The sequence below is a fragment of the Brachyistius frenatus genome, unplaced genomic scaffold (assembly GCF_029030835.1).
Source record: "Brachyistius frenatus isolate BFR_SWC_R1_liver_20210118 unplaced genomic scaffold, ASM2903083v1 Contig_469, whole genome shotgun sequence".
Classification (NCBI taxonomy): Eukaryota; Metazoa; Chordata; class Actinopteri; family Embiotocidae; genus Brachyistius; species Brachyistius frenatus.
Window position 1 is genome coordinate 82,918 of NW_027211068.1, and position 12,279 is coordinate 95,196.

At 43.5% G+C, this 12,279-nt stretch overlaps 1 protein-coding gene across 1 annotated transcript; it reads left to right on the forward strand.

The window, feature by feature from the left end:
* The first annotated feature begins 2,465 nt into the window (after positions 1–2,465).
* LOC138614216 (syntaxin-3-like) lies at positions 2,466–10,907 on the forward strand. The gene is made up of 10 exons (XM_069687516.1): positions 2,466–2,495; positions 3,589–3,663; positions 3,814–3,913; positions 4,001–4,075; positions 4,444–4,514; positions 5,758–5,866; positions 6,509–6,582; positions 7,074–7,208; positions 10,201–10,311; positions 10,830–10,907. Exons 1-10 carry the CDS (start codon positions 2,466–2,468, stop codon positions 10,905–10,907), a joined length of 858 nt encoding a protein of 285 aa, XP_069543617.1.
* The last annotated feature ends 1,372 nt before the right edge of the window (positions 10,908–12,279 follow it).

The following is a 12,279-nucleotide window of genomic DNA, read 5'->3' on the forward strand; positions in this document are numbered from 1 at the left end:
TCCCCTGCTACTGCCTCAATGTCCAGCCAACAAGCTCCGCCACGCTCTCCATCCCCTGAGACTTATTTCACATACAACCTCTTGGTGGTGAGGTCCGCCCTGGAATCATCATTCTGATGTTCTGAAACCTGACTTTGACCGCCACTTGTTTGGTCTCAGATTGAAGGAGTCTGTAGTGACAGACCGGTCCTGGCTGACTGCTATACCCTCTGTTTGTAAGACTTTGAATAACATGACCAAACTAAGGAAATGCCTGGCGGGGTTTTTGGTAGACCCCCACGGTTCACAGGGGTGGCCCGGTGTTGACTCCCCGCTCTGCTACCTGTGTCAGGCAGCGTCAGACTTGATTGCATCACTGCCTAAGTGATGCGTAGGATGTCCAAATTACTCATTAAAAACCTGCAACTGATCCAAAATGCTGCAGCAAGAGTACTGACGGGATTTAACAAGAGAGATCATATTTCTCCAGTTTTAGCTTCTCTTCACTGGCTTCCTGTTAAATCAAGAATAGAATTTAAAATTCTCTTGATGACTTACAAAGCTCTACATGACCAGGCTCCATCATATCTTAGAGATCTTATAGAACCATATAATCCTAGCAGAGCACTTCTCTCTCAGTACGCTGGTCTACTTGTGGTTCCTAGAGTTTCCAGAAGTAGAATGGGAGGCGGAGCTTCAGTTTTCAGGCTCCTCCCCTGTGGAACCAGCTCCCAGTTTGTGTTGGAGGGCAGAAACCCTCTCTAGCTTTAAGATTAGACTCAAAACGTTCCTTCTTGATAAAGCCTATAGTTAGGGCTGGCTCAGGTAGACCTGAACCAACCCTTAGTTATGCTGTTATAGGCCGAGGCTGCTGGGAGGTGATCAGGGAAATGAGCCACCTGCAGGTGGTGATTTGGGGAGAGTGGTAGCAGCTGCTAGGGGCGTGGCCACGGGAGGTGAGGAGAGGAGGACACAGAACACATGGGGACACGATAACAAACAGACAGGGGAAAGACAGAAAACATGAGAGGTGATTGGGGACAAAACAGAGGAGCAGACAGGAATCCTGACACTAGTTCTGTAAACAGATGTTCTCCATCTCTGGTTCTGGTTCTTTATACAGATGTTCTCCATCTCTGGTTCTGGTTCTTTATACAGATGTTCTCCACATCTTAGTTTGTTTCTGTTAACAGATGTTCTCGACCTCTGGTTCTGGTTCTGTAAACAAATGTTCTCCACCTCTGATTCGGGTAGTGTTAACAGATGTTCTCCATCTCTGAGTCTGGTTCTGTTGGCAGATGTTCTCCACCTCTGATTCTGTTCAGTGACTGCAGGCGGCCCAGTCCGAGGCAGCGACGCAGCAACAGACCATAATACTCCCACCACCGTGCTTCACAGCAGCTCAGAGGTCTGTTCTCTGCGGCTCGGATCTCTCTGACACCAGCAGCAGATGAACGTTTGTCTTCTCGGAGACTCTTTGTGCATTGCAGCATCTGAATCTGCTGCAGCAGGCAGCGTCTCAGCATGATGACATCACACACTTCAGCAGGTCGGAGAGGAGCAGACTCAGTCAGAGGAGGTTCTGATCCCTGGAACTGGACCGGAACCTGATTCTGATCTGATGGACCTGAAGCTGATGGATGTAGAGGTGGACTGACTGTTTCAAGAGCACGTCAGCCTATTGGAGGCTGCAGTTACTGACAGGCTCCTCCCCAAACCTACAAGTGCCCCGCCCTCTGTCCAACCAGGATTGTCAGTCCATGAAGATCTGCTGTTTGTCTGGTTTCATCTGTGGTTCAAACTGAAGTCAGCTGCTGCTCTGTGGACACGATGAATGAAAAGTCTTTGAATGCAGCTCATCAGAATTGAAGAGAACTATAAAACACGTTTACACCACCGCGTTAGATCTCCGAAGAAAACCATAATATTCATAATAATCAATCAATCAAGTCAACAAAACAACCTTTAATATGTGACGATGTGAGATTTATTGATCATCCCCACTGAAATATCTTCATTCAGTAAATAATGAGACGTGTGTCTTTATGGACAGGTTTGTCCCGGTGTCTCCCGGTGGAGGGGGGTGGAGGGGGGTGGAGGGGGAGGTTTATCGCCCTGAACACTGTCGTCCTAATCCGCTCTTAGAGGATAGAGGCTTAGTGGGACTTCAGGTTAGGTTGACCACAACTTGTCTCACAGAGAACCTGCAAACAACCGAGACATGCTCTTCACGTCCACCGCTGAATTCCTCTCCAGGTGATCTCCGCTTCACGTCTCCACCTGTCTTCTCCACCTGTCTTCTCCCCACTCTGATCCAATCTGCTGGATTCACTGAAGGAGCGAATCTTTTCCACCGGAGGCCATTTTAGTGGTTGTAAACCAGAGAGCGCACTGGGAGCTTCTTTCTTTCTGTCTTTCTGTCTTTCTGTCTTTCTTTTCTTTTTTTGCTTTATCTCAGCTGCTTTTGACCTGAAGAAGCTGTGAGGATGAAGGACCGCCTGGCGCAGCTGAAGGAGGTGAGAGAACTCTGTTAGCTGCAGTCTGGTTCTGGTTCCGTGTGGAGCACCTGTTGCCTGCGCGGGCCGACCAGCCTGCTCCGTGAGTCTGATGGAGCTGCTGCCCCGTGAGTCTGATGGAGCTGCTGCTCCGGGAGTCTGATGGAGCTGCTGCCCCGTGAGTCTGATGGAGCTGCTGCCCCGTGAGTCTGATGGAGCTGCTGCTCCGGGAGTCTGATGGAGCTGCTGCTCCGGGAGTCTGATGGAGCTGCTGCTCCGGGAGTCTGATGGAGCTGCTGCTCCGTGAGTCTGATGGAGCTGCTGCCCCGTGAGTCTGATGGAGCTGCTGCTCCGTGAGTCTGATGGAGCTGCTGCTCCGTGAGTCTGATGGAGCTGCTGCTCCGTGAGTCTGATGGAGCTGCTGCTCCGTGAGTCTGATGGAGCTGCTGCTCCGGGAGTCTGATGGAGCTGCTGCTCCGTGAATCTGATGGAGCTGCTGCTCCGTGAGTCTGATGGAGCTGCTGCTCCGGGAGTCTGATGGAGCTGCTGCTCCGTGAGTCTGATGGAGCTGCTGCTCCGTGAGTCTGATGGAGCTGCTGCCCCGTGAGTCTGATGGAGCTCCTGCTCCGGGAGTCTGATGGAGCTGCTGCTCCGTCAGGTGATTCAGAGCTTCACACGTGAACTCTGCGTTCAGAGTATAAACTTTTTAAGAAGGCCTGCAACCAAGACCAGCTCGTCGTTCAGTCGTTGTGAACGTGTCATAAAGCTCAAAGTACTTCAGCGACATGAACTCGTTGTTTCGTTGGAGGCGGACCGACGACAGCAGCGCATTCATTTAATCTGGACTCACGTGACAGTAGCACAAAGTTAGCTGCAGTGTTCTTTCAAACATTACAAACTGGATCATTCAGGAAAGAAAGGAGCATCTGGTGGGGGGGGGGGGGGGGGCTTTTTAAATGAAATATTTCACTTTGTTGAGGTTTGTTTATTTCATCCTCAACTTCAGGATTTAGGCTCATTTTTGAATGTGTGTGTGTGTGTGTGTGTGTGTGTGTGTGTGTGTGTGTGTGTGTGTGTGTGTGTGTGTGTGTGTGTGTGTGTGTGTGTTTGACAGAAGAGTGATACTGGAGGCGATGACATTGAGGTTCCCGTGGAGAATGAGGCTTTCATGGATGATTTCTTTGCTCAGGTATTTGGTTTGTGTCTATTCTATCTCATCCATTGCACGTTTCTAAGAAATTGTATGTTTTTGTTTACTGACCAGTGTGTGTGTGTGTGTGTGTGTGTGTGTGTGTGTGTGTGTGTGTGTGTGTGTGTGTGTGTGTGTGTGTGTCTTCAGATCGAAGATATTCGTACCAGCATTGACAAGATTGATGAGAGCGTCACAGAAATAAAAAAACTCTACTCCTCCATCTTATCGGCGCCCACACCTGATCCAAGTAAATCTTCCTGACAGACACACACAAATCCATGTTCAATGTTCAATACTGCCAAAAGTCTGTTCCCTCATACTTTCTCACTTTCAGAGACGCAGGATAATGTTGAAGCCCTCACCAATGAGATCAAAAAGTCAGCCAACAACGGGAGAAACAAACTCAAGAGTCAGTATTTGTTCTTTTCACTTTCTTCTCCTTCTTTGCATGTTTGACCTTTGACAGAAAACAGGATGAAGAGAGTATGACCAATGACAGGGAGGAAGTGTTGTCACCATAGAGGCAAGATGACTCAGCTCTGTTATACTGCGGTGTAGGCCCAGGTCTGTAGAGATAGATAGGCTGGCAAACATGTCTGATATATGAAAGATTGTGAACTTCAGTTGTAAAAGTGATCATGTGATCCCTTGTCTACCAGATATAAAGACTGTGATGTAGGTGTAAAACACTATTCTCTTTACAGTGTGCGTTACGTTGTGTGAATGTGGACAGACAGACAGTATACTGAATGCTGTTCCCTCTCTTGTGTGTTTCAGGTATCGAACGCCAGCTTGAGTCAAACACAGATGAGAGGGCCTCAGCCGACCTCAGGATACGCAAGTCACAGGTCAGATGATACAAAATACAATTCGCTTCATTTGACCTGAACTGCAAAATGTGAAGAAGTCCAGCTCACATATGAGTGGCTTACACTTTGCTCCTTCTTTCCCTTGAGGCGGAGGAGGTGGAAAATTACCTGCAGGAAGAAATGCAAACTCCTGTTTTCTACTATGTTCTTATGTGCTGATTAATTGTCCAACTAGTCTTCTAAAACAGCCTTATGATGTACCATGCATCACTTTAAAAATCGGTTAAATGCAGTAAACTGGAAGTTCTGGAAGTGTATAGACAACAATTTGTTCCACTGAGGCTTTTCAGCACCCTGGACAGTGCTGGACAGCACGGGACAGTGCTAAAAAGTTCCAGCACCCTGGACAGTACTGAAGAGGAGTCAATACCCTGGACAGTGGGGAAGAGTTTCAGTGCCCTGGACTGTGCTGACGAGTGCTGGACAATGCTGGCGGTGCCCTGGACAGTGCTAAAGAGGATAGTCTGGCATTGTCCAGCCAATACCCTGGACAATGCTGTAAAGAACTGGTGGTACGGAAGACTTTCAGTAAGGGTTACTGTTCAGTAACCTGGACAGTACTGATGAGTTTCAGTACCTTTGACAGTACTGAATACGTTCAGTACCCTGGATTGTGCTGAATACTTTTAGTACCCTGGACAGTGATGAAGAGTTTCAGCACTCTGGACAGTGATGAAGAGTTTCAGCACTCTGGACAGTGCTGGCGGTGATGAAGAGTTTCAGTGCCCTGGATAGTGCTGAAAAGTTTCCAGAATGTTCTACCTCGACCGGTTGGGTTGAGGGGAGAGCATAGAGATCCAAAACATGAGCTGTTGGTTTGGCCATCACCCTGGACAATTCTGAAGAGTTTCAGCAACCTGGACAGTATTGTAGTTTCAGTACCTTCGACAATGCTGGACAGTATTAAAGACTTTCAGCACCCTGGACAGCGCGGAACAGTGCTGGACAGTGCTGAAGGGTTTAAGCACCCTGGACAGCGCTGCTTTAATGAGCGTTAGCTCTACGTTCTCTCTGGATGTGTGTAAACATGTACGAAACTAAAAACCGTTTACAACAGTGAAATGTCAGCACACAACATCATCTTCTGCCTTCACTGACCAAAATATGAGCAATGTTTTCTCGTAAGCTGAAACATGATGATGGTCGAACCTGTTTCCAACATGAAACTTTTCCTCATGTTTTAAAGTTAGTTAACAGAGCAGCTGCATCTCATTTTACACAGCATGCAATTCTGGCCAAGAAGTTTGTGGAGGTGATGACAAAGTACAACGAGGCACAGGTGGACTTCAGAGACAAGAGCAAAGGACGAATCGCCCGACAGCTGGAGATCAGTGAGTCATTACCTGCATGGCTGTTTCATCAGTCAGTTTTTATATGATCACATTGAGAATCACACAGTGTCACAGATAGTGTCGTTATTCAAACATAACGTAGTGGTGTAACTAGTCTTCTGGTTACTGTTCCATACGGCCCTATCTTCTCAGTTGTTGTTGTGTGAGCTCACAGCATTGATTCCTGATCGTCTATTGTGTACTTATTGTCACCATTTCCCCTCATAGTTTGGAACGGGAGCATTAACAGATTTCTACCATACAATGTTCTGACCTGTATTACTGAGACTTAAAAGGAACTTCTGATGAACCGTTGAATTGGTATAAGGTTAATTATAGCAATCTGGAGCTTTTTTAGACTGAGACGTGACTATTATTACTAAATCTAATAAGAGCCACACTGTACCAGAGTCTATATATCGGCGCTGAAGACAACAAGCTCATTCATGTTTAAGATGACAGTCAGAGCGAGCTGTCAGGGACAACTGTACAACTGACTGTTGATCATCACAGCAGATTTTGATTTTAAAGGAAAAAGTGTTGCTTTGATGAGTTATCGTCTCTGTCAGTCTCCCTGTCTGTCAGCTATGGACAGACATGTATTTCAAACAGCTGCATAGTTGTCCTGTGTGTCCATCGCAGCGGGGAAAGCGACAACTGACGAGGAGCTGGAAGAGATGCTGGAGGGAGGAAACGCGGCGGTCTTCTCTGCTGGGGTGAGACAGACAGGGTGTGAAGCTGTACAGTGAACACACATCCACTAATAACACGACCACATCTCAAACTTTTCATCAACAACATATACCTTTACATTTTCAAATTTTTAAATGTGGGAGTTTTCTGCTCTCCTCGTCCTTCATGACAGAAAACTAAAGGTCCCTGGGTTTGGACTTTTGGTCCGACTGAAGTCTCTTGTTGGGTTAGAAATTGGGACATTTCTTGAGTTTTTTGGACATTTTTGGGGTTTTATCAAAACCTCTGCGACTCAGTCTTTACAAAAATGGATGATAAGCTTCACAACTATATTGTAGGGCAGTAAATCCACATAATTGAGTCATTTACATTCAGAATATTTGCATACGTTGCTACAACCCCAGTTCTGCTTCGGTTCTTTATCTTTGTAGCAGGTTCTCATTATTCTGCTGCTGTGATCTCTTTGTATTTCTGCACACTCTTCATCACCACCACTCCTTCCCTCCCTCTGCAGATCATGGACTCTAAGATCAACCAGCAGGCCCTGAATGAGATAGAGGCTCGTCATAAAGACATTATGAGGCTGGAAAGCAGCATCAAAGAGCTCCATGACATGTTTGTTGATATCGCCATGCTGGTTGAGAACCAGGTACTCACACACCGACGACACACGACAGCGAGACTGTTTGAAACTGTATAAGTATGAAGATGTAAAATCACCTCTCTCCCAGTAAACTGGAGATCATGAACAGGGTAGCATCAACATTTTACAATATTTTACACCAGGGCGTTTCAAGTTTATTAGTAGATAAAATAGATAAGGGCAGGATTATGGTTTGTTTTTTCCTGTTTTCTTTTTCTAAAAGAAAAGTTGGCATCCACTTTTGTGGGATTTTTCAGAAACGTATCACCAGAAATTACAATTTCTGGTATTTAAGTCCAGACAAACAAACTATCACATTCAGCTTTAAACAGATGACTGTGTGCTACAGCTCCATGGACACCACCACCCAGTTTTATAGTACCATGCTGTTATAGACACATAATAATCTGTAGTATTAGAGTCACATAACAATCCACACTGTTATAGACACATAATAATCTGTACAGTTATAGACACAAAATAATCTGTACTGTTAGACATAATAATTTGTAGTATTATAGACACATAATAATAGACACAATAATCTGTACTGTTATAGACACAATAATATACACTGTTACAGACACATAATAATCTGTACTGTTACAGACACAATAATCTACACTGTTACAGACACATAATAATCTGTACTGTTACAGACACAATAATCTACACTGTTATAGACACGTAATAGTATGTACTGTTACAGACACAATAATCTACACTGTTACAGACACATAATAATATGTACTGTTACAGACACAATAATCTACACTGTTACAGACACATAATAATATGTACTGTTATAGACACAATAATCTACAGTGTTACAGACACATAATAATATGTACTGTTATAGACACAATAATCTACACTGTTACAGACACATAATAATATGTACTGTTACAGACACAATAATCTACACTGTTACAGACACATAATAATCTGTACTGTTACAGACACAATAATCTACACTGTTATAGACACGTAATAGTATGTACTGTTACAGACACAATAATCTACACTGTTACAGACACATAATAATATGTACTGTTACAGACACAATAATCTACACTGTTACAGACACGTAATAATATGTACTGTTATAGACACAATAATCTACACTGTTACAGACACATAATAATCTGTACTGTTACAGACACAATAATCTGTACTGTTATAGACACATAATAATCTGTACTGTTATAGACACAATAATCTACACTGTTACAGACACATAATAATCTGTACTGTTACAGACACAATAATCTACACTGTTATAGACACATAATAATATGTACTGTTACAGACACAATAATCTACACTGTTACAGACACATAATAGTATGTACTGTTACAGACACAATAATCTACACTGTTACAGACACATAATAATATGTACTGTTACAGACACAATAATCTACACTGTTACAGACACATAATAATATGTACTGTTACAGACACAATAATCTACACTGTTACAGACACATAATAATCTGTACTGTTACAGACACAATAATCTACACTGTTATAGACACATAATAATATGTACTGTTACAGACACAATAATATACACTGTTACAGACACATAATAATCTGTACTGTTACAGACACAATAATCTACACTGTTATAGACACATAATAGTATGTACTGTTACAGACACAACAATCTACACTGTTATAGACACATAATAATATGTACTGTTATAGAGACATAATAATCTGTACTGTTACAGACACAATAATCTGTACTGTTACAGACACAATAATCTACACTGTTACAGACACATAATAATATGTAGTATTAGAGTCACAATAATCTACACTGTTATAGACACATAATAATCTGTACTGTTATAGAGACATAATAATATGTACTGTTACAGACACAACAATCTACACTGTTATAGACACATAATAATCTGTAGTATTAGAGTCACAATAATCTACACTGTTATAGACACATAATAATCTGTACTGTTATAGAGACATAATAATATGTACTGTTACAGACACAACAATCTACACTGTTATAGACACATAATAATCTGTACTGTTATAGAGACATAATAATATGTACTGTTACAGACACAACAATCTACACTGTTATAGACACATAATAATCTGTACTGTTATAGAGATATAATAATCTGTACTGTTACAGATACAATAATCTACACTGTTATAGACACATAATAATCTGTAGTATTAGAGTCACATAATAATCTACTGTTATAAACACATAATCTGTACTGTTATAAACACAGTAAACTGTAGTATTGTAGACACAATAATCTGTACTGTTATAGACACATAATAATATGTACTGTTACAGGCACAATAATCTACACTGTTATAGACACATAATAATCTGTACTGTTATAGACACATAATAATATGTACTGTTACAGGCACAATAATCTACACTGTTATAGACACATAATAATCTGTACTGTTATAGAGACATACTAATCTGTACTGTTATAGACACAATAATTTGTAGTATGACAGACACATAATAATCTGAACTGTTATAAACACATAATAATCTGTACCATTATAAACACAGTAATCTGTAGTATTATAGACACATAATAATCTGTACTGTTATAAACACAGTAATCTGTAGTATTATAGACACATAATAATCTGTACTGTTATAAACCACAAGGCTAATAACAGTTATAACATCTAATCCAGGAGCTGTGGAGGAGACCTGATGTAATGATCAGTGGATGGTCTTTCACTCATGTTCCTGCAGCTCTGTCGGGGCTTCACACTGAACATCACATCATAGAACTGATCAGACATTTGATCCCATGCAGCCACCAGCTCATCACAGGCAGCCGGTCTGTCCACACAACCCAACTCATTCCCTCTTCCATGTGAACGGGAAGTTAGAGGCTCCGTCAGAGCACCTCTTTGTGCCACTGTTATCTCTCTGATTGTCTGTCTGTATTCTCCCTTCTCACGCTGTTACGTCATGTTCTCCCTTCCAGGGCGGCATGATCGACAGAATTGAGAGCAACATGGACCAATCAGTGGGCTTCGTAGAGAGGGCGGTGGCCGACACCAAGAAGGCAGCCAAGTTCCAGCAGGAGGCGCGGAGGGTAAGTGGAGGCTGACGGAGCCGTAACATGGAGCGGTGATGCTCCGAGTCCCAACAGGCCTCCGACCCGTCCGGTCTGGGGTCGCAGTCACTGCGTCTCTTTTAAAGGAAGTCTGTTCACTGAGTGATGCTCTGGAGGTGGTCGTCTTTCATCTGACCAAACGCAGTGATGTCACCACAAGCCCCTCCTCACACCAGGAGCGGCACTCCACTGTGATAGGTTAGCTGTTGAGACCACAGTGAAAACAAACACCCCACTGGAGCTTCCTGTCTGACACCAGACACAGGAAGTCTATTCTTCAGCTTCAGCTCAGTCAGACTGAGATCAGCTGACTGACTCAAACACACTCCAGCCGTCCAAAAAACTCTCCACCTGGTCACTGGAATGGCTTGATTGTTTGAGATATTAATTAATTCATTGATTGACGGACTAATGGGTTGATTGACTGACTCACTGACTGATTGATTGACCTCTAACACCTGTTCCTCTCCGTCTCTGTGACCTCTCCTGTTCTCCAGAAACAAATGATGATCTTCTGCTGCTGTGTGATCTTGGCCCTCATCCTCGGGTCATTTCTCTACAGCTTCATCAAATAGAGCCGCTGAATGCAGCCTCTCCCCTGCTGGGTCCACACAGAGGGGACGACGTGGTCCGGACTCAGCTCACTGTCACTTCAAAGGAAATGAAGGCTGCACACATCTGCACCTATTCTCACATATTTTGTAAAAGGCTCATTTTCCAGGTTTAAATTCAGTTCCAGTGCAGTTTCTAGATCGTTAGAGTGAAATCCCAGATTTGAAGAATATCTACCCTCCTGTTCTGAAATGTCTTATTAGATCGAATATTGATTAAGATCAGCATCTGTGGACGGCTGCACAGCTCGTGGAGAGAATATTAGAGACCTTTCAGTCCAGTCCATCAGCTCACAGAGACCACAGTCCAACACATGTATGGTGTAAAGTGCAGAATGTGTTTGTGTGCAGGACGTTTGAGGAAAAGTTTAATTTCAATATGCTGTGAAGTCCAAAAGAGTGGATCTCTTCCCTCTTCACTGAAGATAGTTTTATTGGCTGGTGAGCTGCCATCTCAGACGGTTCAAACACTGAACACACTGAGCGGTTGGTCAGGATCTGCCTCGCAAACACTGTGAAACCACGACGAGGTAGGAAGGTTGTTATCTCCAGGAAGCAGCTGTGTTATTGACACGAGGGATTAATGAGAGCGAGTCGACCTCAGACCGACCTGCACCACGACCACACCGCACACCCGTGAAGTCAGTATCGTAAGTATTGAGACAGCTGTTGTTCTTCTGTACCTGTGAGTGTTGTGATGTGGAACCAAACCACTGTGACAATACTTATAATAACGACTGCATGTAATGACACCGTTCATATCAGGTTGCGGGTGAGTCCAGATCACTGTTCCATTTCGTGAGGAGAGGAAGTCACCTGAGAATTCCCGTGTTGCAGTTTGATGTTGAAGTGACCAGAAGGGGTTTGACGGGCGGCGCTGTAGGAAGAGTAGAAGTGATGTGTGTGATTAGACTTGGAGGTAAACACATGCTTTACATGACTCCACTAGTACTGCCTGACAGTCCCACTGCTCCAGGTCTTTGCTGTTTGTGTTTATTACAAAGATTGAAATCCTTTTTAAAATGTGTATGTGTGCTTCCAGCTTTTTTATTTTTTAGGACGACAGCTGTGTTTCCAAAGTGGTCGGTCGTGTTTCAACGTCTGCTGTCACTCAGTTCTGTCCAAATCCACGGGCTCCCTGCAGGGGGCCCGACGCTGCACTGACAGCTCACTCTTCATGTTCACATTTGATCTTTTGCTGTTTTAGCCTTCTCGAGATAACGTCCCATTTTGCTTCATTATTTTGGGGAACTCGTCATGCTGCCGTCAGGTGCACTTTGTGAGCTTTATTAAAGTCTGAAACAAGACTTAGTGTAATAAGAACGAGTCTGTTTCT

Coding starts and splice junctions, on each gene's coding strand:
- LOC138614216 (XM_069687516.1), top strand. CDS start 2,466: ATGAAGGACCGCCTGGCGCAGCTGAAGGAG. Junction 4,076..4,443: donor CGGGAGAAACAAACTCAAGA/GTCAGTATTTGT, acceptor TGTGTGTTTCAG/GTATCGAACGCCAGCTTGAG. Junction 4,515..5,757: donor TCAGGATACGCAAGTCACAG/GTCAGATGATAC, acceptor CATTTTACACAG/CATGCAATTCTGGCCAAGAA.